This window comes from Gordionus sp. m RMFG-2023, chromosome 1, assembly GCF_954871325.1.
Source record: "Gordionus sp. m RMFG-2023 chromosome 1, tfGorSpeb1-WG-v2, whole genome shotgun sequence".
Classification (NCBI taxonomy): domain Eukaryota; kingdom Metazoa; phylum Nematomorpha; class Gordioida; order Chordodea; family Parachordodidae; genus Gordionus; species Gordionus sp. m RMFG-2023.
Genome location: NC_088775.1, coordinates 43,438,300 through 43,466,242, shown reverse-complemented (window position 1 = coordinate 43,466,242; position 27,943 = coordinate 43,438,300). Strand labels below are relative to the sequence as shown.

At 29.5% G+C, this 27,943-nt stretch overlaps 1 protein-coding gene across 1 annotated transcript in view; it reads right to left on the bottom strand.

The window, feature by feature from the left end:
* Positions 1-12,387: 12,387 nt before the first annotated feature.
* The window catches only part of LOC135931450 (deoxyhypusine synthase-like), a 30,352-nt gene continuing 14,796 nt past the window's right edge, over positions 12,388-27,943 (bottom strand). Inside the window, exons 2-7 of the mRNA XM_065468574.1 lie at positions 21,702-21,818; positions 20,582-20,791; positions 20,259-20,477; positions 17,505-17,697; positions 16,895-17,233; positions 12,388-12,592 (exon numbers count right to left, since the gene is read on the bottom strand). Of these exons, the coding sequence (XP_065324646.1) occupies positions 12,561-12,592; positions 16,895-17,233; positions 17,505-17,697; positions 20,259-20,477; positions 20,582-20,791; positions 21,702-21,818 (1,110 nt within the window). The 3' untranslated portion in view covers positions 12,388-12,560. The remainder of the gene's footprint in view (positions 12,593-16,894; positions 17,234-17,504; positions 17,698-20,258; positions 20,478-20,581; positions 20,792-21,701; positions 21,819-27,943) is intronic.

Genomic DNA, 27,943 nt, shown 5'->3' with positions numbered 1-27,943 from the left:
CAAATGATGAAAATTAATAGACTATATACAAAATCTACAAAAATTAGCAACGACTTTGGGGAATATTTAAATACTGCATTAAGAGATAAATTTATATTCGGAATATAAAATAATGTTTTGCAAAGATTACTATCCGAAGACTATATAGACATAAATAAAGCTATTCAGATAGCTACTGCAGTAGAAACAGCAATAAAAAATACAAAATTAATACAAAATGATGAAACTAAAATCGATCATTTAGAAGAGTAACATAATGATAATATAAATAAAATTAAAAAGTTAATAATGATAATGATAAACAATCAAAACCATATAAATTATAATTCGAGCTACAAAAAACCAAATCCATGCCACTCCTGCGGCGGAAACCACAGAAGGGAAAATTGTTTTTTCAAGAATGCCACTTGTTATAAATGCAACAAAATTGGGCACATTGCAGAGTCTGTAGAAAAGAAATAGCGAATTTTATTAATAATAAAACAAACGAATATAATCCAGAATTTTGGGTGGATGTCAAAATAAACAACGATATAAGAATTTAATTGGATACTGGAGCTGGGGTCAGTATAATTAACGAAATAGATTGGAAAAATAAACTTAATCATCCTGAATTAACAAATTTCATGCTAAAAGCTATACAGGAACCAATATACCACTATTAGGTCAGACTGTAGTAAAAGTACAATATAAAGGGCGAACATTAGAACTACCTCTCATAATTACAAAAGGACATATCAAAATCCTAATTGGAAGAAATTGGATAACTAAATTTCCTAAAATGACTGAATTACCTGAAAGGACGATACAAATAAATAATATTAATATACAAAATGAATTTCCTCAATTATTTACCAAAAAATTAGACTGCTTGAAAGATTTTAAGGCACAAATATATATGAAAAACGAGAAACCAATTTTCTGTAAATCACGTCCCGTACCATACGCATTAAAAGATAAAGTTGAAGAAGATTTAGATAGATTGCAAAAAATAGGAGTAATAGAGAAAATTAATCATTCACTTTATGCATCACCCATAGTAATTGTTCAAAAGAAAGATAAAACATTAAGAATTTGCGGGGATTTTAAAAGAACTATAAATCAAAATATTAATATTGATTCATATCCAATACCAAGAATTCAAGATTTATTAGCCAATTTGGGAAAAGGAGAGGAATTTTCAATATTGGATCTCTCAGATGCCTATTTTCAAATTAAAGTGGGGGAAGAGTCTCAAAAATATCTTGTAATCAATACGCATAGAGGATTTTTTAAATATACAAGACTACCTTTTGGTATATCGTCTTCTCCAGCAATATTTCAACAAGCCATCGAGAATTTATTAAAAGGTTTTGAGAGTAGCTTGTTATTTAGATGATATTATAATAACCGGGAAAAATAGAGAGAAACACGAAACAAATTTAAAAAAGGTACTAAAATGTCTAGATGAAAATGGAATCAAGCTAAAAATAGAAAAATGTAAATTTTTCAAACAAAATGTCGAATACTTAGGATACAATATTTCAAAAAACGGAATTACAACTACCGAAAAAAATACTGAGGCAGTAAAAAATGTACCAGAACCAACAAATTTGAAACAATTACAGTCATTTCTAGGGACAGCAACATACTATTCAAAATTTATTTCAAATTTTGCAACCAAAGCCAAACCATTATACAAATTATTAGAAAAAGCAGTTGTTTGGAAATGGACTAATGAATGCAAAGGCGTGTATAAAAAAATAAAACAGAAATAAATAGTACTCCAATATTACATTATGATCCAAAATTACCCATTATATTAGCAACAGATGCATCAGCCATAGGAATTGGGGTAGTAATATCACATATAGAAGGGGGTAAGGAGAGACCAATTGCATTCGCTTCAAGAACACTAAATTCAGCTGAAAAAAATTATAGCCAAATTGAAAGAGACACTGCCATCATATTTGGGGTTACAAAATTCAATGGAAAAAGTTCACATTACAAACAGACCACAAGCCATTAATGAGTTTATTTCATCCAAGAAAAGATATACCAACATCTACTGCCAGAATACAAAGATGGGCTTTATTATTAACAGGTTACCAATATGAAATAGAAGTCAAAAGTAGTAGACAAATAGCAAATGCTGACATGCTATCTAGATTACCCATAAAGGGAACTCCAATATCAAAAGAAGAAGCGCTAGATCAAATATAGGTGGGAGAAACACCTTTAAATGCAAACGAAATTGAAAGAGAAACAATGCGAGATGATATACTTTCTAAAGTATACACATATACTATAGATGGATGGCCAATAAACTATGATACATGTTTAAAAGATTATAGCCAAAGGAGAGAGGAAATTACAATAGAGAGAGGTTGTTTATTATGGAGAACTAAAATGATGATACCACAACAACCGAAACAACGTGTTGGACATGATACATCAAGGACATATCGGAATGGTACAAATGAGGATGGCACGACAATACGCGTGGTGACCTAATATAAACCAAGATATAGAAACATAGGTCGAAAATGTAGAGAATGCCAGGAACAAAACGATATGCCTCAAAAGACAGCAATTCAAAATTGGCCAAAACCATCAAAAGCATGACACCGAGTACATATTGATTATGCTGGACCACTTCAAAATCATTATTGGTTGGTAGTGATAGATGCTAGCAGTCGCTGGCCAGGAATAGTTCCAAATATTAAGAAATATTTGCAAGATTCGGATTTACCAAGATAATCGTTTCTGATAACGAACCCCAATTCAGCAGCAAAGATTTCAATGATTTTTGTGAAAAAAACGGGATTCAATTAGTGCACGGAAGTCCTTACCATCCTCAGACAAACGGCATGTCCGAACGTTTAGTTTGAACTTTTAAACAGAGTATGAATAAAAGAAACGAGAGAGATTTAGAAACCAGCCTAGCTATTTTTCTCTACAATTACAGAAATACACCAGCGACAGAAACTGAACAAAGTCCCGCTGAAATACTACTAAAATTTAAACCTATAGGATTGTTAGATAAAATATTCGAACGGGGAAACAAAAAGGAGAAGTTTGAATACCACAATAAAAATTCCAGATAAATGAAAAAATCTGGTAGCGCCTTTACAATAATAAAGAAAAAAAATGGGAAGAAGCCATTATTAAAGGCATACTCGGATCACAACGTTATGAAGTATAGCTGGTAATACGATTATACGTCATACAGACCAATTAAGGAAAAGAACCGAAAATATATTAATTAAAATAACGATGAAATGAATTTAAAGGAGGGAGGAAGAAGCAAGTCAAGATCGATATCCCAAAAGGATATGATCGAAACCAGATAGACTGGGGATAAATGATGTGTATTAAATTTTTGTTTTTGTTATTTTTTGTAAAATGTTTATTTTATTAATTATATAATTTGAAATGTTGAATTTGATTTTGGATACAAAATAAAAGAATAAGAAAATTTCGTTATTTTACTATTAAAATTACAGTATAGTTATTATACGTTATTTTCTGTTATATAGCTTCTAAGTTCGCTACATTGTAAAATATGGCTGCATTTTTTTCAGGTTTTGCCATATTCTGATAGTTATTTTATAAAATAAATATATATTTTAGAGATAAAAATAAGAATTAGACTAAAAGTGAATTTAACATTTTCCAATCCTCCTTTTTTAATTATGGCTTAAATATGCTAGTCTATTATTTTTATATTTGTGGAGATTCCCCATAAGTTGACCATAATAGAAAATATGAGATGAGACTTACAAATTTGGAATAAATGGAGAAAGTTATGTTTTCGATTACATATTTTTTAAACCAGATTATAAATTTTAAACGTGTTAGAAAGAATATACACTTCAAATCAAGTTTTTATTCATTTTATTAATTGATAAAAATCATCAAAAATTCCAATAATCATAATACGTAATTTATTGATTTATAAAAGAATCTTTTTTTTTTAAATTTCAAAACTTTAATGAATAAAATATATCGAAAAATATACATTATATAATCATCATTTTTTCCTTTTCATATAATAATAATAATTTACATCTGATCGACGTTTAACAAAATTAAATGTGAATACATGCTTTTAATGCATAACATACTAGGACATGTCAACCCTTTATGGGCCAATGACATTTCTCACAATGAAATATAATATTTAATATATATTTTGAAAAGTATTATATTACTAATTATTTTGCATGATAAGAAAATTTTTTCCATATCATATTCATAGGGAAAAATACTGACATCCAGTTGTCTATTTTTACTCCATATTTATATAATCTTGAGCTTGATTACTAGTTGTACCGATAATCTTCAGGTGATTGTAGGCTTGATTTGAATAACGATAGTCATCAGGTAATCGTTGGCTTGATTTGAATAACTATAGTCATCATAATCGTTGGCTTGATCTGAATAACGATAGCCCTCCATAACGTCAATTGAAACAACCAAAAATTTTTTATAGAATTGCGGAATTTTTATCTTCTCATTTTTGTGAATCACATTATTTCAACCACAACAAAGTTTAAAGTCTTTTTATTGTCCAACAAAAATTTGAAGTTTTTTCTTAAAATCATAGCAACATCAAAGTGAACCGTCCGTGAAAACAAAAAAAAATATAACTTTCTTTTTCTTCTTCCAATGGCTTCGTCGCAAAAATTTTACATCTTCTTTTACTTTTACTTTTCTTTCCTTGAAAAAAATAAACAACTGCTTGGTGTATAACATAATCATAAACTAGGATGTTGAGCTCTCCCTTTGAAATATAAAACCCTTTATTTTCCAGACTTTTCAATGTTTCAATTAGGCCCCCTTTAATGATAATATTCCATTACATTAAAATATATTCCGTTAGCACTTAATCATAAATGAGCACACCTATATCTTTATAAACAGTATTTTTATTTACTCCTAATACTACGCGAATATAGCTATCGGAGTATCAAAAGGATCAATATTTTCATTACTCATGTTCAACATATTATGCTATATATTTATCACAATAATCCCTTTATGAGGTACATTATCGATCTAAGATTCTGAAAAAAATAAGACAAAACTATATTTAAGCATACTTCCATATAATCTTTACCCCTTCTTACTTTCTCCTAACCTTACGTGATCATTATGTCTGATCACCGTAATTCCATTTATTAGCAAAATCTCATTTAATTTGGAACCAAGATTTTCTACTATACAACCTTTTTCCCATTTCTTCCCTTTGTTATCAAACAAACGGGCCCTAATTCTCCCAACAGGATATTTTATTCCAATTTTATCAACTGAAGGTACACTAGCCCTGTCTTTGGATCTTAAGAAATCTAACGGCACTCTAGTCCTTCTTCCCAAAAATAACTCCACCGGCGTAATTCCCTTCCGATTTCTGGAATTATTATAATAAATGGGTCATCCAAACATCATGGTTCTCTTGTTTGGCCTTTTTATCCAATTTTTCACGATAGCTACCATCCTCTCCGCCTGTCCATTGGAACTGGGATGATATGGTGGATCTAATACATGTTTAATTTCCAACGAATTACAAAAATTATTGAAATTTTTACTTAGAAAGGCCGGACCTCCATCAGACACAATTGTCTTGGGAATCCCAAATCTGGCCCAGAACCTTTGCAATAATTTTAATCCATGAACTTCTTCATACTCAGTCCACTTAGAATATGCATCAACAACTAAAAAATACGACTTCTGGTTTAAGTCAAAGAAATCAACGTGGATACGCTCCCAAGGCTTTTCAAATTTCGGCCAATAACTGCCTATCCTTCCGGTGCATAGCGGCATAAGAATTACACATGGAATACAACTCCTGGCAATTTTTTCAATATCATTGATCATACCAGGCCCCATACATACTCACGAGCCCAAGATTTCATTTTATCTCGACCCTGATGTCCTGCATGCAATAAACGTATAATTTTACCCCGTAATTTTAACGGAATTACGGCTCCATTACCCCGCATCAAACAATCATCCACCACGGACAATTCCTTTTCAATTTTTTTATAAACTTTACCATTATTCTTCCACGGTTCTTTTCCCGTCAAAAATAATTTTACTCGACACAATTCCTTATCCTTTAAGGTATTGCTTTTAAGATCCTCCCAATTCGTAGGACCACCCTTCAACATATGTGATAAATAACAAATCAATGCCTTTTGTTTATTCCCTATTATATTTTTGTTAACATCAAGATCATCCTCACTGGATCCCAACCTAGATAAAATATCAGGCAAACAATTTTCTTTGCCACGGCGATATCTAATTTCAACATTGAAATTCCCTACCAGTAACAACCATTGTTGCAACATGGGAGATAACATTAACTCTTTATTATCCTTCTTAAATAAATGAATTAACGGTTTATGATATGTGTAAATTATAAATCTTTTACTGATTAAATAATCCCGACACTTGGTTAACCCAAAAATAACCGCTAAGGCTTCTTGTTCAATCACAGAATACCTAGTTTCAACTTCATGAAAAAAAAATAATTGGTCTTTCTAGCCCATCAATTATATGTAACAATGCACCTCCAACACCCTTATTGGATGCATCCACGGCTAAAATTATTTCTAAATCATTGTTAAAACATACTAAAATAAGTTCTTCACCAATTTTTTTTTTCAAAATTTCAAAAGCATTTTGTTGTTAAAATCTTCACTCAAAATGAACCCCTTTTTTTAATAAATCGTACAATGGAGATGCCACTTTTGGAAATAATAATTCACCATGCCCAAAAAAGATTGAATTTCAGCTTTGTTACTTGGCTGATTCATATTAAATATATTTTTTAAATTTTTATCAAGAGGTTTCACTTCAACTCCATTAATCTGATGACCTAAATATATTACTTCAGTTACCCCCCAGAACACTTTTTTCTTTGCTAGCCCTTAAAGCCTTTATCGCGAATTTTCTTGAAAACTTCTCCAAGACGTTTATTATACTGTTCTGGAGTCACCCCATGTACCAGCACATCATCCATATAATAAAATACACCTTCTAGCCCCTGAAAAACAGATGCCATGGTACTTTGGGAAATAAGTGCTGACACACTTAATCAACGGTAACTTGCAAAACGCAAATAATCCTTTAGGGAAAGTTATCGTTAATAATTTTTGAATTTCCTCCTTTAAAGGTAATTGTAAATAAGCTGACGTAAAATCAACTTTAGAAAAATATTTTGCACCTTTTAAACCCGCCAAAATTTCTTCAATTCGAGGCAATGGATATTTAACTTCAACAACCCACCTGTTTAAAGTTACTCTAAGATCAGCACATAGTCTCAACTTTCCATTAGCTTTTTCAGTGAACTAATGGTGTAGCTTATTTACTATATTCCACTAGAATAATAATGCCATCTTTGACCCAACGCTCCAATTCGTCTTCAATTTCCCTTTTTCACTCAAAAGGAACTCATCGACATGCTAAAAAAAATGGGTGAAAATCAGGGATCCAAACCGAAACGAATATCGGTTCAAGGTTCAGGTTCGGTTCGTAAAAAATAAAAATAACGGTTCGGTTCGAACCTCTATAAACCGGTTTGAACATTTTTGTATTCAGACCTACATTCGAATTATATATAGGGAAAAATATTTTTTTTATCATTAAAATAAAAAAACACATACATAAAACCTTCATTTTTATTAATTGCATAATATAAAATAATATTTAATTTATAAATATAACAAATAGATATCAATGATTAATTTTATAATATGAACAATATTTATAACTTTATTTATTTAAAAAATTTTTATTAAGCCTTACAATTAATAAATTTTCAAGATTTATCACACTCAAATTACATCTATAAGGGGATAGTATAAATTTAATTGTAGAAAAACATCTTTCTACACTAACTTGATAAGCTGGCACTGCCAGTATGATATCAGACAATTTATATAATTCAGGGTATCGATTACTCTGATTTCTCCAATAGTCTAAAATATTCATATTTTTATTTAACATAGGTTCTTTAGTAAAATTAACTAAAATATTTTTAATATTCTCCGATTTTTGTAAGAGATTTTGTTTGTTCACATCTTTTTTTTTAAGAAGACTTTCTACTAAGTCCTCTTCAGATGAAGATCCATTAACCGGTGTTGATTCACCTTCACTAAAATCCTCCACTCTTATAACAAAGTTCGATTCCATGTTATGCCATATTTTAATAATATGTTCTCTAGCTTTGGTTTTTTCTTCTTCAGTCAAAAGCATTTGATATCTATATAATAAAAATTAAAAATATCATTAAAAAAATCTTATTATATTTATGTATTGATAGAAAAATATATAAAGTGAAATAAAATTATTAATTAAAATAAATAAAATTATTGATTAAATTTATATAAGATATAATATTTTTAAAACATACCTTAAATCTAGATATATGCATGACAAAAAGGCATTGTTGTTTAAAAGTTGCTTCTCTCTAAAATTCATAGCATCAATTATTGAACCAGCAAAGGGTGAAGTAAAAATGGAAATTTCTAGCTTTCAGCCATATGCCATAAAAATCACCTAAAGTTAGCTGCTAGAGTTGTAAGTTCTTGGTAGCTACTTCATTGGTTTTAGTATATTTACCAACCCTATAATTGCTTCCCATTCCAGAGTTGTAAAACAAAGTTCACTCACTATGTAATACTGATAACTCCTCACAAATATCTTTTAATTCATACAATCTCTCTAGCATGTCATAGGTTGATAACCATCTGTGACAATCCAATATAGGCCTTTTAAGTTTAATTTTTTTAGTATGATTGATATCGATTTTGTCCTTAGCTTCTTGCAGGCAGTACGAGCTTTAATAATAATATTAGAAATGGAACAATTTTTTAATGCATGAGCTACCACAAGTTGTAAGGTATGAGAAGCACATCTTATATTTATAATATCATATTGAGAATCATTAAGATTGCTTGCTAATTCATCAGGTACATTTGTGAAACTAGTATAAAAATCATAATTATCTATATTTTGTATTTGTTCTTCTTCATCATCTTCAGACAATTGATTGTCATCATCACTATCCTCCATAAATAATTTTACCATCTTAATTAGATTTGCCCCATTGTCCGTTGTTATAGTGTACAGTTGTGATGTTTTTATTTCATAATCATTTAAAACTTTTATTAAAAGGAGTTTTAAATTTTCTGCAGTGGGCCGTTCAAAAATTTCTTTCATTGCCAGTGTTCTCAGAACAATTTTTGCTTGAATGTACTGAAGATTAATCCCAATAATGGACCTGTCTATACGAGTAACACAGTCAATTTTTAGAGATAATAATTTACCATTTATTTCTTTGATTATATTTTGCCGAATATCTAAGGCTTAATTCTGCAACATTCGATTGAATATTTTGGGAATTAATTTTAATATTACCTAAACCTTCTAATATAGGATCCAGAATTTTTCTAAAGCCACTATCATCGATTAATGTGAATGGTCTACCATTAAAAGTTACCAGCTCAGTACAAGCATCAATTATTATTTTTTTATTTAGCTTCATTTACTTCTTCTTCTGTTGGCTTGATGGCATCTTAAGCCTTTTTATTTTATTAGGAATTTGTTGTTGTGATATTTTAATTTTATTGAATTCTATAGGGTGGTTTCTTTTTATGTGACGCTCCAAATTTGCGCCATGATTACCTTTCATATTTATTTGACAATCAGCAATATTACATTTTGATGTGTCATTAATAATATTATAAGTAAAATAATTGTATATGGGGTTTAATTTTGCTCTAGGCATTATAATTTATAAGCTTAAAAAATCTAAAAAATATTGTAAAATGGCAATATACTAAAGTTCATAAAATTAATGACTGACACTTATCAATCAAATGTGATTGATAAAAATCTTTAAAACAATTCGAATATAATTAAAATATTTTGCAATATACTAGTAATAACTTACACATTATTTTAGCAGCATAAAATCACGAGGTTCGAACCGGTTCAGAGGCATTTTAGCGGTTCGGTTCAGGTTCGGCTAGAAATTTTTTAGCGGTTTAGGTTCGGTTCAGGTTTGATAAAAATACCGGTTTTTAGCGGTTTAACGGTTCCATTCAGGTTCGGTTTGGATCCCTGATGAAAATCCAATTTATATCCACATTATAATTATTAAGACATCCCAAATTGTCTTCAAAAATTATATATTTATTATATTTGAATTATATTTCATATCATTAATATTCATGCCTAAATTCAACTCTGAATTTAATGGCCTCTAAATATCAATACCTTTTTTATTAAATATATCAGAATTATTTTTAACTACACTATATATATTACAAATTTTATTATTATTATAGGATTTTTCAATTTTTATATGATTCTCTTTCAAATCATATAGTCATTGCAATCCACTCAAAGACTGAACACAATTTATAGCAACATGACCCATTTTCTCACACTTAAAACACATTCGGTCATTATCTTTATTATTCACATCTTTTTCACTTAAATCTGAAATAATAGAATCTTTTAAATTACGCACCACTGGATTTATCAATACCGGTGGTCTCTTTGGAAAACCATCTTTAAAATTTGCTTCTTTTACCATGCAATTTTTCTATCGGTGACAAGTTAATTTTTATCATTAACTTTTACACTCACATTTTCATTGATTTTTCGATCACGCGAAAAACAATTTTTCCCACTATGACCCCTTCGGCTACAAATATCACAAATTTCACTAAAATTATGATTTTTACTTCTAATTGTATCTATATCTTTAGAAATATTTTTCAAACTTTTTCTAATTTCCTTTATATCATTTGAAATTACACATTCGTTCCCATTTTGTTTAACATTGTTAGTAACACTATTACTTTTTATAACACTCTCAGGTTTATCAATCACAATTTCAGATATTTTCTCTTTCATTTCACTCATAAATGAATTTAAACTATCATTTATATCTTTTGACGTCATAAACCAACACTAGGTACTTCACTAGTATTTGACTTTTCATTCACCAGGAATTATTTATTTTTTTAATATTCAAATTTCTAAGTTCAAGTAAAATCAAATTTAAACTATTTTTCACATCTTCAGAAAAATCTAAAAATTTATCAGATGTCATAGGATTCAAATCCACAACATTAGAATCATCTAACTTACTCACTTTATTTGTAACAAATCTCTTCTTAATTATCTTAATTAATTGTATAATAAAAATCAATGAAATATATAAAATAAAAAAAATTAAAACTGAACCACACAATTGGTCACATCCAATTTATCAAAACTCGAATTAAATACTTTAACAAAATTATTCTTATAAATTTGCATTTTATTAAAATTAGAATTCCGGTGATTACTAATAAAAAAAACCATGTTCTATTTAACTATTTATAATAAAAATGTTATCATTAAGAATAAACCACTGCGTTGTGTACAAAAAAATATTTAAACAAAGAAAAATATTTTTTTTTACCTTTTTTTATCCGGATTCGAATGATCTTTCAAATTTCTTCTTCGAATAAAAATGATCTTTAGGAACCTCGTCCTATAAATTTGTTTCTCTTTATTTAAATATTTTTCCCAATTAGAATTTCGATCCTGGTACAACGTGCACAACTTTAAACGTATCGTAATATAGATTGTAGAAAGAATATACACTTCAAATCAAGTTTTTATTCACTTTATTAATTGATAAAAATCATTATACGTAATTTATTGATTTATAAAAGAATCTTTTTTTAAAAATTTCAAAACTTTAATGAATAAAATATATCGAAAAATATACATTATATAATCATCATTTTTTCCTTTTCATATAATAATTTCATCTGATTGACGTTTAACAAAATTAAATGTGAATACATGCTTTTAATGCAAACATACTAGGACATAAATATATTCCTCTTAAGAATAGTCTGCTTTTGAAAAAATTCAGTAGAGGATATGAAATTGATTACATCAAGAAAGAATGTAAAAAATTGGTTTCAATCCGTTTGTAATCAACATCTACATGATGCTTAGAATCCAATAAAATGGAAATGACCAATGAAGAGATATATATACCTTCTAGTGAATGTATTTTTGATATTTGGATAATTTTTAAACCATTTTATCTTATATACTATTTGGATTTATATTAATTATTGTATATATATATATTTATATATATGAATAAAACATGTTTGAGTTTTTATTTACCCACTATTTTTTCAGAGAATTTCTCCATGACATAAATTCCCGAGAATTTTACATCACTATTTCTGATTAGCTTATAATATATAGGGAGAAATTATTGTCACACTCACTCGTCATCAAATAAATATTTTATAGTGATTTTTACAAAAAAATAACATTTAAAATATTTTCAATTATAGCATTATATAATTTAAATAAAAAAAATGTATTCATAACAATGATATAGTTTAACATAAATGCATTGTAACGTATAATATTGAAGAATAAATTTAGATCGTTGATTTTGAAGAAAAATATATAATTCGTAGATATTTTAAAAAAATATCTAAATATAACAATCCTTGAGCACTTGAAAATGAAGGCAATTTTCTCCATTAATGACCTCCATTTTGACAAACGTCACCATCTAGTATAAATATATTTAAGATTAAGAATTATTAATAAATCAAATAAACATTTTATATCAGAACCCGATATTTTTAAAAAAAGATAGAGGTCTAAATAGTTGTCATTAGGACTCACAAAATTTAATTATATGATTATTCAAAAACATACTTTAATTGGTAATATTCATTTCAATGATGGTATTAACCACCATACAAAAAGTTACACCTATTTTTCACTTAATATTATAATTATCTCCATTATATCTGAAAAAAATGGTAAATGAATCTCACAATGGACTTTATATTTTTGATAAGGAAATCCGAAATTACCAAAGTGGTAGTAATTTGGCTGTGAATTGAACCCTTTTTTAAGAGGGTTTGGGTTCGGCCAAAAATTTTTGAACCAAGGTTTAAGCTTAGATTGCAGATAAATCTCACAAATAAAAGTTTTTTTAAAATATATTTATTTTATTATATTCTTCAGAATCATAAATGATCATTATAAATAGTACCATTAAAAATTTATAATGTAGGTTTAGGTTCACTGTGATCTGTGATAGAATAAAATCATCGTCTCCGGCGGTTTGTAAAAAATCAACGAATGAGGTTGTTGTCAGGAAGATCGTTCAATCGTAAAAATTTGCTCAATTACTCCATAGGTTAAAAAAAACTTGGATGGAGGATAGTTATGGAAGAGAAAGGTTTCAAAATGAATATAAAAAATACGAAGGTTTAGAAAAGATCAAATAAACATGAACTAGCAAATGTAAAAAAGGTGTTGCAAGAAAACTCTATCAATTGCATATGCTATTGCAAAGGGTTCACAGTAGGTGTAGTGGTGTAAAGGGAAATCTGCAGAAGGCAAGCGCGGCGTTTGTTTGCAGAAAGTGTGTGAAAGGGGTGAAAATGATGTTAATAAGACTGTTTTTATATTGGAAATGATTTGTAAAAAGTAAGGAAATTTTGATACTTAACGCAGGTGGAGGCGTTGAGTTTGCAGTGGTGGCAAAATAAGATGAGCTTGGAAGAAATTCAAAGAGATGACCTCAATTTTAACAGATAAAAATGCCTAGCTTTGAAGGGAAAAGTTTATGCAAGCTGGGTGAGAAGTTGTATGATGTATAGATATGAAGGGTATCTAGGAGAGAGAGAGAAAAAACAGCAAAGAATTGAGAGAAATGACTGGGATAGCTGTCAAATCTTTTCTTTTATCTAACATGGAAGGCGCAAATAAAAGTGCCACCAGGTGAACTGGGCTTAAATCCCTTTTTCATCAAAACATCTTCTTAGCTCTCCGCTTTATATCCTTGCCACTTTTGAAGGTGAAGTTCATTAAACGATTTGATTTAATTGTAGAGCCTGTATCCCTCTTTGTGCGAACACCACTAATAACTTCGTGCTTGCAAACCAATTGTCAAAGAAACATTATAAATTTAAACACTGTAGAATAAATGCTACCATTCTAAGGACTATCGTTTTCATCGGGCAATTCAGGAGCAGTTGGCATTCTTATAGGGGATACTTCGTAAGTATAAACAATTCTATCTTCACCATATTTACAGTGTTGCGCAGATTTGATGGAAAACATTCTATATTTTTTAATTTATTTGAAAATGAAGTTATTTAACTTGCAAAAAGATTCCCAGAACTTAAAGACTATAGCAGCCCACAAATGATATTTTAGATTCACTAGACTTCCGTTCGGGTTAAAAAACAACTTCTGCCATATTTCAGAATATTTAGAAATATAGAGTGGAGATCGAATCAGTCGAATTCGACCTGTGACGTTAAAAAAGGTTTTTTGATCCGCTGTCCGAATTTTTTATGATGGAAAAGTATTAAATTTGAATTTTCAAGTAAATTGAAAATTCCGGGAGGGTCTGACCCGGAATATATTTTGTCCAATATGCCTGGCCAGAACTGCAAATCTCGGTTTTATAACGATTACATATTAATAGCTTGAAAAAACGATGACAAACATTGATTGAATAATATGGCTTATAACATCAAAAAATAAGACATAAGACATGGATGGCATTGATGCTAATGGTGTGCATTAAACTCACGATAAAATAAAAACAATACTTAATATGCCCCAACCTATAGAAATATCCATAATTGGAGGATATTCTTGTAAATTTATAAACAACTTCTTAAGTATGACGGATCCGCTGTATAAACTATTAACATAAATAAATGGAGGAGCGATGAATACAAAAAAAAGTCATGATGAAACAAAATCGGGAAAAATCTATTGGCATAGCGGTTGATATACAGAAATGAGTTAAGTTCAGTATCAGAAAAAACAATACAAGATATCTTTACGATTACAAAAATAAAACATTGCCATAGGAGTACACGAATTTAAGATCATAGACTTGGCAAACACAACATTGTATCAGATTGCTTATCGGGTTTACCACAAACTGAAGCAGAGAATGCAATATGTAATATCAAATGCGAGGAATTCAGAATGACTTTGGACACTCCAGATTTTTAAAAAAGTATTAGGGAAAGCTGAAAATGATACGGATATTTCTTAACAAATTATATAAAAAATATAGAGAATAAATTAAGTATTATAGAAAATTGTCTTTTTAAGGAAAATAGAATCATTATTCTCAATAATATGAGCAAACTTTGGTTACAATAATAACACATGGTATATTTAGGTGTAGGAAAAACTAAAGCGTTGACCAGCATGGGTAGCTAAAAAATAAATTCATATCTAGATCTAGTAATAAATATTTGTGAATCATGCATTGGTTATTAATATTAGATAGTGTGTTTCTAATAAAAGCCTCGAAATTTTATGACCGCAAAAAAAAATAGTAAAAGAACAAATAAAAATCTTTAACCAATACCGAAACAACTAGTATCAGAGAATGGATAAAATCATACTTTCAAGAAATTATGGGATTAAACATATATTGACGTCAGCGTACAATCCGAAATCAAATGAAAACTACATGGATAGGAAGATCATTTAAAACGATGAAAAAAATGAAGAAGATAAAATAGACATAGATTAAAAAATTTCCTTTTCAATTATCGTGACACATCTAATTAAATAAACCTATAAAATTAATTGTTTACACAAAGAACAAGGACAAAATGTGGTCTAGTAAAATGATTGAATATATAAATGAAATATCTTTAGCGATGACTGTATATTGAAAAATAAAGTGAGGAGAGAAAGTGCGGTATAAAATAGTTGGAGAAGACAAAAAAATGGGAAGGAACTATCAAGAAAATAGAAAGCAATGTACTCTATCGATAAATGAAAATGTGTAGTAATAGATATCTAATTCAAATTTTAAAAAGGTTCAAACGATAATATGGTAGTTTTTTGATGAACAAAATAAGACAAAATCAGTTATGACCAAGATTATTTTAGATGGGAAAAAAGTGGGATGGGTGGGAGACCAGAAGAATCAAGACCGTGACTAAACATTTCCTGACCTGACTATGATGATGTAATAACTCACAAGCTTTAAGGAGGGAAAAGACTAACTAGGCGACCCCTAAGACCTAAAGAAACTTTAATCAACTAACGGTTAAGATAAAGTACGAAAGCAACAATATGACAGCTATCGCGGGAATAGATTAGGGGAGCAACCTGGATAAGAAAAATAAATTTTACAAAAAAATTGTATATTGGAATATTTATTTGAATTTTTGTAGACATTTGAATTGTATATATTTGTCGTAAATTATATTATCCTCCCCAGATTGGCTTTTAAAGAGAGGGGACATGTTAAATCTGTGATTGCAAAGAGAGATATAGACGTTGGTATATAAAATATTTCCGCATAAAAAAGCATATCACTTAAGTTAATGTAATATTCAGGTTAACCTTGAAATAATGATATGATTTACATCATGAATATTATTGATTATAAAATAATTTTTTTTTATTGAAGAATAAAGGATGGTATTAGTAAACCAAAATGATAGATTTTTATAGGTCAGGAACCTATGAATAATTTAAAAACGAATTACTTTGCAACTTAATTTATATCTATTAAAGCCTTCGATTTAGAGGGTCTTTGATTGATTAGTTTTATGAAAGATTCAAATTCTTTTAATCGAAACAAAAGTCACCTTTGAAAATAAAAATAAAAAATTATTTGGGGTTTTTTTTGCTAGCGAGCCTTAGTTATCACCTATTTAAGATGACCATTATAGATTTGATTTCCAATCGAACTGAATAGATTAAAGAGGAATCTTATAAAGTGACGATCAGTACAAAACTATAAAATTACCTTTTGGAAGTGAGTTTTGAAAAAAATTATAAGTATAATTTTTAGCCATTCATTTACCAATAACTTGCTCCTTAGCTCGAAGATGCTGCATGTCCGCCTCTTGTTTCTTGGCGAAGGTCGCCGCCACGAGAAAGGGAAAGATGAGCGAGGCCTCGGCGAATACTTTGACAGGTTGGTCGAAACCGCGTATCTTCCCCCACGAGAGAGCCTCGCCAGGATCTGCCCCCGCGTCAGACCCATCGAACTCCTGATTCGAATTGATATAGACAGAAAAATCGGCTCCGTTCCTCATCATGTTAGCGTTGAGTACATGGTGCTTGACTAAACCACCCCCTAGGATAAGAACACCTGTTGATGAGGCGCCCCGAACTGCTACATTGTTTACCCGTTTAACGTCTAGTGGTATAGGTATGGATTTTGGAAAACCCGTAAAATCGATTAATAGAAATAAAAATAGGAGAAAAGAAATAACTTTGTTTTTAAGGTTTTATGCCTCGAGATAAAAACAAATTCTCCTAAAAAAATAGACAAATATTGGAAAAAAATTGTATTTTTTTATTGTCATTTTTTTATGATTCAAAAATTCACAAGGTTTGTAAAATTATAACTACTATTAATATCAATAAAAATAAATGGGTGAAGATAATCTAAATACATTTTTTAAAACCTTCTATGATATCCAATTTGAGCCCTGGATTTTTGTAAGCATGAAAATAAAGCATATCGCCCAAAGAACCATCGGTGAGAGCGGGGCAAAATACGGGTATATTGTTTTTATGGGCCCAATAATAGATGGAATGGACATCATTGATTTCGTGCCCGAATCTAGAAATCATTCTGGATGGGGTCCAGTTCGTACCCTGAAAAATCATAAATTATTTCACAAAGTCTTTATCCATATTTTTTATTTTAATTCTTAACAAACATTGTCTCCTAACTCAACAATCCCATTAGTATTAACGCCATCTTTATAATATATTTTTCCTTATCAATCATTATCAAATTCTAATTCTATTATTATATCAAACTTGTCCACAAAATATCTTCAATTCTATAGAAATATTAATTAAAAATTTACCACTTTGAGTCCTAACTCAACTCCGATACACTTTTTAATTTTAGCAACAACAGTGGTGTATTACCTAAATATCTGAAGGGAGAGGGGGGGGGTTCTATACTATCAAAAAAAACATGATATATATAAAATGATTATTTTAAATTAAGAATATGAATAAATTCTTATATTTAAAGTAATGTCATAAATTTAATACCACTGAAAATATACATAAATATGAATTAAAATAATTTCAATAAAATTTTTCTTCGTTTTCCTTTGGGTAAATTTTTTTTGAAAAGATTTCACTCGCCCCGAGATGATTCCTTTCCGTTTATATATGAATCTGGAATTTACTCTATGGAAGGATCATTAATATTTATGAACATTAAGTTTTTTATTTACTTTTAAATTTGCTAATTTTCTAATCATCGTAATATGAAACTTCTTTCATTCACACTCGGCAGTATTGCGTGATAAAGTACACGCAGTTAAGGAATTTTTAAAATTTTTCATAAGAATATCTTCATCGATATATTGTCGAAGCTCAGTAATGGTTTCATATTGATTTATTTGAATCTTTGGTAGATTCCTTTTATCTGCTTCTTGCAAAATAGCGTATCTAGGTTCTTAAGCCAATTTTATTTTTGAGTAATGAATGATTATATCGAAAAAAATTTCTAAAAAAAGAAATAATTTTTTTAAAAATTATATTCAAGTTATTTCAGGACTATTTGATGCGTTTTGTAAAAATTATATATTGGTCTATTTCAATCTTACTAGTTTTGAATGCTTTTATTTTTAAATAAAAATCTAATTTCTGAATCGAGAGACATCTATAAATATTCATCTACATGATATTTAAATATTATAGTCAACATGTTTCTAATAATTCAATTCTTTAAATATCAGTCAATCAATAAAAAATGGTTCATTGGCAATAGGACACCGAAGAACTTGATAAAAAAAAATATCCAAATTTATTATTTCTATCAGATCGATTAACTTTAATATCTAACAACCCACCTATTTGAAAATTACAATACATTTAAAAGAACAATTTTGTTAAAATTGGACTATTTCTTGGTTAAATCGGCTTAATCCTACTAGTCAAAAAAATTCGCTATGCAAAAAATGGAGCCATTTATCACCCTACTTGCTGGTGGCGAACCTCCCTCTATATTTTAAATACAGAAACCACATCAATTTATAAAAATTTCTATGGGGTTATAAATTCTTGCAAAGAAAATTTGATGTATAAAATATTTATTAGTCAATAATAACTATTTTATAAAATATTTCAATGGATCAAGAGTCCTGCCGCCCCCGTAGAGCTGGCATAGATGAAATAAAGGGAAAATTTTAACACCTGCTATCAATGTCAATTGTTAATACATTGTCTTCTCCAAATAGTACCGGTTTTATTAGCCTTTGTTTTAATATTTAATGATTAACATTTTCATAAAAATTTTATTTTTTACCTTTAATTATCAAGAAAATTTATAATATCCATATAAAATGAAAATAAAAATACTAATAAATTGTGGCTACAAAAAAAAATTATATTTTTGACTATAATTTAATTTTTATAGTAAAACAATTTTGAAAAAATATTAAAATTTTTTGGCGAAGGCTAAGCTCAGCCCCTCCTCAAAATTTGGAAAGTGGGCCATCAAAAAATTTTCGGAGGGGCTTAGCCACCCATAGCTCCCTTCGTAATATGCACCTGATCAACATGAAACCAGGACCATTTCATCAAAGCCATTAAATAATTTATCATTTCTGTTATAACTCTTCCTATACATTATGATGCTTTTAATAATACCTTTTTTTTATTAGCTTCCCATGTGATACTAAAATAATCTTATTCTAATCAGCAAGCACGAAAATTATTTCTTTCAGGAACTTAGGCGTCCTAAACTTGTTTCATATAATTATATGAGGTAATAGAGACCTTTCGATCAGAAGATAAAGTTATCCTGTTTGTGGAGCATCATAAAAACTTACAAAATCATCTTATCATGGTTTAATCTTTAGCAAAAAAATCTTTTAAAAAACCATACTTGGAACAATATAATTAACATCTAGCAAAAGTCTTTTCCTTTCTTTCTTGTATATAAGTAATACCAACATTCTACGCAAATTTTGGCAGTTAAATTGTTTATTTAAGGTATCTATCTAAGTTAAAAGTAAGACCCAATCATTTAGCTATTTTGAATATTGAGGGGTAAATATTTATCTGGTTTTAAAACTTATTAATGTTCGCAGACTCTATATCCTACATCTCATTAGGCAAGGTCGGATAACGTAAGGCAAAAGCAGAAAGCCATAAAATACATGTAGATAAATAAGAACGAAAATTTAAACCTGGTTGATTTGTTCATTGAGCATAATATCTAAGATGGGCATGATCCAATCCTCAAATTTGCAATAGTTTTCATTAGGTACCAGAAGGTTGCCAGTTCTGTTGAGACCCTGAGCTCTGAGTTCCTTGCCAGGCAGATCAAAATCGCCTAAATAAGTCGGGGCCAGGCATTTTATCAAATCTTCTTCTACACCACCTGCTGTTGTTACCAACACGTCCACCTTATATTTAAATAAATTAAAACATTATTTAAAAATGTATTTATTTTAGTTTTTTAAAGATTATGATCTTATAAATTGTTAAATCAAGTATATATATGTAAAACCATATGATGTTGCACCAAGTATCTTATAATGTCACGTATTCCACAAGACACGAGGTTCGAGGTGAAGCTGAGAAATATGATGCATTTCCTAGAGACGGGTTTGCTAGAGCCACACCCACAAGCGTGGTAATAATCGTCAAAGGATTCGGTTATGAAATCTTCCGCGGCAGGATCCGCTTTGTGTAATTGTTTAAATTCTCGGCACTCAATCTGGGAGAAGAGATTTTTTAAATTTTGGGAATTGTAGATGTATGTTATCGTAAAAGTGCGTAATCAGGCAATATCTTATAAAATTGTCATAAATTTATAGGAAAAGCAAATACTAAAATATATTAAAAGCGAAAACAAGTTTCCGAATTTAAAAAACGTAACATCAGAGACCTGCAGGTCCGGCCTTAAGCCCAGCCTGGGTACACGAGTCAGGCGATATTTTAATTTTTTTAAATATGCCCGGGTCGGGCCTGTAATTTTTTTTAAATAACCGGGTCGGGCCTTATATTTTAAGCCCAAATATTTTAAATCGCCATTAACTATAAAAGTTAAAAATAAATATAATATAATATATTTTAAAAAAATCAGAGCCTAAAAATTTTTTTAAAAAAATCCGGACCGGGCCGTGCAAATGGTATTTATGGTCTCTAAAATAAATAATCTAATTTGGAAAATAGCAAAATAATTTGTTTTAATTTTGGAAATCTAATTTTGGCGAAAATGTAATCCCATGTATGTAAAATACCTATCCTATAATTTTCAGACAATTTGATCATGAACTTTTGAGTTATTTCTAATGTATATACTAAAACTACATGGAGGATTACACACATGGCCGGTAAATAAGAGTTTGGAACCAGAACTTGGTCAAATATAAAAACTATAACCAAAGCCTCTGAGGATCCATAATCCGGATAAACTTTAGTCCTATTCCATTTTAAAATCATAATCATCTAAATTGACCAAAAACTTTTTATATTTAGAGTGATGACTATCTTCAAGAGGTAATCATACTGAAATATCCTTAATTTGTCACTTTATAGAGGGATATACCCATAAAAAGTAAAAATAGTAAAATGTAAATTTGTTAAACTTTGTAATAAATTATAAAAATATGGGAATAAGTTACCATTTTATTGATTTCGCTGATGGCCAATCCAAAGTTGGTAGCTTGAAATCCAGTTTTGAAAAATGACTTAAATATGCCATCATAATCGATACCCTTGTTAAAATCATACCCATCAATCTACCCAAATATTTTTACAATTTTTAAATTTAAAAATAATGCAAAAACCTTAATTATTCAAAGTTATTTTTTTTTCTTTTAAAGCGCATAGATTTTGAAGATAAATTTAATAAGTGATTTTATATAAAGACTATTTATACATTTCTAATCATTTTTCAAGATTATAAGGATGAAGCTGGCCGCGTCCCAGACCGATTTATTTTATAAATATAAAAGAGGAGTTTAATAATGTCTAATAAATTTTTTATAAAATTGAAGGTGGTATTACCAAAAAATCGTTTTTATATATTAAATAAACTGAAATTGGAAAAATCAAAAAAAAAAATTTTATCAAAAAGTATAATCTTTGTGTTATTTTTGTTATTTATTATTTCCAATATTTTTAATATATGATTTGAATGAAGACCGATAATGGTAAAATACGTATATTTGGCCATCGAATGTTATGAGGCTAAAATTTTGGCTATTTCTTAGTAACATTCATCTTTCTTTACTTACCAAATTTTTAAAAAATGGAAGGGAGTTGGGCGAATCGTTGTTGACATGGAAAAACTCTAGAAATCAGGAATATCTCTGTATTATTGGCTTAGAGGGAGTCTAGAGGCTTTCTTGTTATTTAAAAAGTAAACAACTCCATAATATGGTCAGGTCAGTCCACCAAAAAAGGGTATATCCAGAAATTTATTCGTAAAAACATTCGTTGAGGATAAGTGAGATAGTCTTTATACATAATAGAATTTGAAGTTTACGTGATAAGAGAAATCAAAGAGATTTTTAAGCAATTATTTTTTTCTCTTAAATATAATGATATTAAAATATATCTTACCGACTAAAATATGATTAAAGTTTTTATTATCTTAAATTAAGAGTTTCCATAGGCCATCGACTTGGATGTAACATTGTTCAACCACATACATGCATCAAATGTAAAATATTAGTTGACTTCAAAGGGAGACATGGTCTAACGAATACCAAACATCCTGAAGCCTACAAATTTATCATTAGATGATGGCTTAAGACCAGATGGCTTAACTTCCGTGCCTTGGTCTTTAGGAAAATCCTTAATTTGGGACTTCACATGCGTATCTTCTTTCCCAAAAAATTTAAATTCTAATCCGGTTGATATAGCCGAGAAAAAAAAACAATGAAATATTCCAAATTCACAAATTATATTTTTACACCGATCGTTATCTCTTCCCTTAGACATATGCCAAGCGGAACTTTAAAATTCTTAAAAAATATAGGGGATAAGATAAGAGCCCTTACATCAGAACCAAAAGAATACTATTTTTTAAAACAAAATCTACAAATAACTATTTTAAAATATAACTATTCATGTTTTGGGGGAACTTGTAGTCCCACCTCCGTTTTTATAAAATAATGTTTTATTTTATTTTATATTTGATATGTTAATTTTAATATTATTTTATTTGATAGTAGTAATAAAAGGAATTTAATTCAAAAAAAAAAAATGTTTTAATAAGTAAGCTAAAGTAAAAATCGAATATATTTTTATAGGCTAATTTATTCATTCTAACCTTGATAAATAAGGCATTTTATTATATAATTATAATTATTACTATTCGTCAATATTTTTATTTATAATATCCACTTGAAAAGGGGCCATAAAATTATAAAAAACATAAATATATTTTTTATTTAGACAATAAGTCCAAAAGTTAATTATGATATAAAATACAAAGAAACTATTATTTATATTATATATATATATATATCTCAAAGTTCCAAAAATAAATTTCATGTAGTAGTTGCAGGTTTAAATATATTGGAAATTTTATTTCCAATATAATCTTGACATTCGGATTTGTTAATGTTAACTAATAAGCTAGGATCGACGTTAATTGATAAATTAGTATTCTCGAACGGTAAGTCATCATTAGGGTTACGTATGTAATCCGATAACCTTTTTTGAATGGTTCGACTATTATTGTCGAATGTGGCTTCCATATTAATAGGGTCATGATAAATACTGTTATGAAGGTCTTCTATCTTCGATAACATATCTTCTAGAAGAAATTGGCAAGCCGGGTTCACCTCGTTTGGGAAAATATTTGTTGTAATGGGCTTTATCCAAATCGCCCATTTATTGTCATGAAAGGGATGTTGTTTGTTAGGGTAATTTCGCTCTTTTTCATAGCGTTGCTTGTTTCGTAATGGTAACAACTGATAAAATAGATCCCCCAGAGCCGACATTTGAACGACAACCAGACCATCATTGGATAAATTACAGATGCCATAATCCAAAACGGGCACATTTACGCGTTTCATAATGTCGGATACTATACTTTGATTGAGCTTGACACCGCTAGGGTCGTTACATGTCCCTGGAAAAAATAGGCAAGGAAAGTTGGCCTTGAAAGGCTTCCCACTAGCTGAACCACCATTTTTGAGCGGGTAAAAAACAATATCGCCTAAACCATGAGAAGATGCACTCAGCAAAATTTCTTGGCGAGAAGTGGTAGCGTCGATGAACGAGCAATATCGATGCCTAATAATATTGGCCTTTTTGGTGCTCGTTATTCCACCGTTAGATGTCAAGATGGGCATAAATGAATTGATCAAGTGATTAATGTACCGATCGTCGACCAAAAATAAATGGTGTTCAGTTGAGAGCACATGGGCGTGATCTCGCCCGGGATATATATTGCTTTGATAAATAGAGTAATTGTAACCGATTGATTCAGTTTCAACGCTTTGATAATAAGAATTAGTGTCAAAGAGGACTTTATTTTCAACGCTTTGCGGCTGGCACCTAAGATCATGATGGTAGAGTATTGATCCGTTGACGTAAGCGATGCAGCGCGGGTGATTAGAAAAGTAAGAAGCTAGTAAGGGATGAATAGTAGGCGTTAAGGAATTGAAAAGAGATGATGATTGGATTTCAATTTCCTGCACAATCGAGCATGTGTTCAAATCGTATAACAATAAAGTGGGGGAGCGTTCTAACCCGTTAAACTTCTCCACGCTTAGCAACAAATCACTAGGAATGTAAGAACTTTGATGAAACGAAGAGCAATCTTGTATATTTATACTCCCAACGGGGCTCAAGGTAGAAGACTGGTATAGTTGCAAACATTTGTTGGTGACGAAGCACACGCGATTAAAAGTGTTCAAGTGATGCAGGGACCTTGGAAGGTTCTGTAGGCTCACGGCGTTTTCAGGTTGATGATTAACAATTTTTACGTGGCCGTTCTTTGAATCGAACACCAGACGAGATACAATGTAGGTCTTCAGGTCACGATAAGGTCTTAACAAGCATAATGAATCGGTCGTTTGGGCCGAATCCTCAGAGGAGTTCAAAAAGATCAAGTGTGGTTGATGTGTTTCGGGACGATCTTTCCAATAATAGTCAAGCAATTTGGAAGAGTCTTCTTCTACTCTGGGCTTGATAAGGGCCATATTTCCGGTCAGAGAACGCGTTTCGTCATTTGCGTTTGAGTAACTCAGGCAAACTTTGTAGCGCTTTAAATTGCGTTGAAAGGAGGCCAAAATTGTATTGTAATTGTGCGAGCATTCTAAATAATGAGTAGTCTGAACAGGGTTCAAGACCCCTAAAGGATAACAAGGCTTGTTCACGATGAATTCATTCCATGTTGGATCGAATTGCGAGAAAGGACGAGCGCGAAGATCGGTAAAGTTGATTTCGCAATTTTGGAAACCCTCGAAATCAAAAAATAAGTTTTCTTTGGTGTTTTCGGCGAATTTGTAGAAGGGATATGAACGTGAGCATTTCATCGAATTAGTGGAGGAAGTTTTAATAATAGATTTGTCTAAAAATCTAAGATTTCTTATCTGTTCATGAATTTTTTTGACAACTATAAAAATTAAATTGAAATATATTAAAAAAATGTTATGTGCGTGTTTAATAGAATTAAATTATAGATTAGAGGTGTGCGCGGGGAAAATTTCTTATTCAAGGCCCGTCCGCTCACGGTGGCTAAAAATATTCACGCCTTTTTACGCTTGCTGCTAAAAAAAATTTAAATCGACCCGTCCGTCCGCTCATGAAAGAAAATATTTTGATCACGCCCGAAAAATTCACGGTTTTAAATTTTTTCTGAATTTCTCAAAACTTTATTGCTACTTTTACGCTATTTTGAATCATAGTTTTTTATTTATTTTCCATATCAATAATAAAGAAAATGATTACCATTATAAATCAAAATTTTTATTTAAAAAAAGATATAATGTCTGTATTTTTGGATTTTAATGGTGTTCGTCTTTCCTCATAAGCGATTGGCTATAGAAAAAATAATCTTTCACTGGAATCCGAACTTGCCTGGGCTAATAAAATTTCACTAGCAACTTTTCTCAAAAGGGAAAAGAATTTTCCTGCTTCCAAAACTTCAAAATATTTTCATTGTTATTTGTTTTATAAACGATAAATCTTTTAAGTTCATCCTCACAACTTTCATCGATAAATGTTGTAGGCTCATCAAAATCAAATAATCTATAAATTCTCCAAATGTTTCATTTAGTGTTTTTTAAGTATTCAGGATGGATTAGAAAAGTTAAAAATGATAGTTGGCAGTGTCTTATGCATATCGTCGAATGTTAAATCATTTTATCTGCCTTTTCATCGTCTTTTAAAAACTTAATACTTTTGAAATTTGGATTTAGAATTCAGTCTACCTTATGTAGTGGCTGCATTCCTTCCTTTAAAGAAAATATTGTTCTGTTTCTTATGATTTTTGTTATTACTCTATCACCTTCTGAAGGTTGACAAAATTTCATTAATTTTTGTTTCCTTCATTTATGGTGGGATGAGAATCTGCGCTCAATTATGTGAGCATTCTTTGAATAGTGATAAAAATATATCTGATTAGTGTATGATATTTACATCAATGGTCGCTAATTCATTTAATACTTGTTTGTTAAACAGACTAACCTGTATTTCATCATATGATTTTAGGGAAATTTGTATCATGATATATATATATAGTTCCTCTCGTTACTACATATTGCTAAATGGAATGGCTTAGCTTGCTGTTTGTTACAGATTGCTTAAAATATTACGCTATCTTTATTAACCATTTATACATAAAGCTATTTCAGATAAGCAATTATCAATAATATAATGCATTATGTTATTTAATATATGTCGTGAAAATGGTATCCTTTTATCATCTTGAATACACTTATATTCATTATATTTTAAACAGCATGTATAAAGCAATTGCATCAATTATCTTTTAGATTTGTAGGTATATGGGTAAATAAACAATAAGTTATTAAAAAATTCAATATATTTAATTTTGACCGATTTTAATTTGAGTGCAAATGATTAATATATAGTAAAGATAAATGAAAATAAAACATATATAAATTAAATTTATTACCAAATTTTTATTGCTGAACGAGAGTTGAGAAACTTTAAATTATTTTTCATTTAATTGAAATTTTTTTAAGAGGGGGAAAAAATGTTTTGTTTATAAAATGCATAATTTTTTTTGTTTTCAAAAATGATTCCATTAGAAAATAAATATTATAATTTATATAATAATTGCAAAATTATATTCATAAAAGACAATTTCAAAAATTAAAATTTCCGCGATTCACGGGAAATTTATGTTCATGCCCAATCACGCCCGATAAAAATTTTGAAAAGGCGCCCCGTGACCCATCGCGTCACAAGTTTTATCACGGCCGCGCCCACCTCTATTATCGATACTGTAAGAAAAATCACACATAAAAATAGATCCCACCAAAGTTTAATTTAATTATTAAAAAGAATATAATGCAACTCTTTATTGAACCCTTAACTTTCAATCAATATATATACTATAAATTAATATATAATTATCAGTAAATATTCAAATAAAGTAACCCATGACCGGGAAAAAAAATTTTTTTTACCTTTTATTAAAATATCTTCCATATGAACAGCAAATATAATAATTTTTCAATATATGTGACAAAACAAATAATAAAAAAAATATATATCATATATATCCCAAAAAGTATTCTTTTAAATCACGAAAAATTAATCAGTAACTATAATACTTCCCTTTTATATCTTTTTCCCAAGGGAAATTATTAATACCGCTGCAATAAAAAGTATCGCAATCTTCTTTCTTAAAAATTTTAAGTTAAGCTACAAGGAT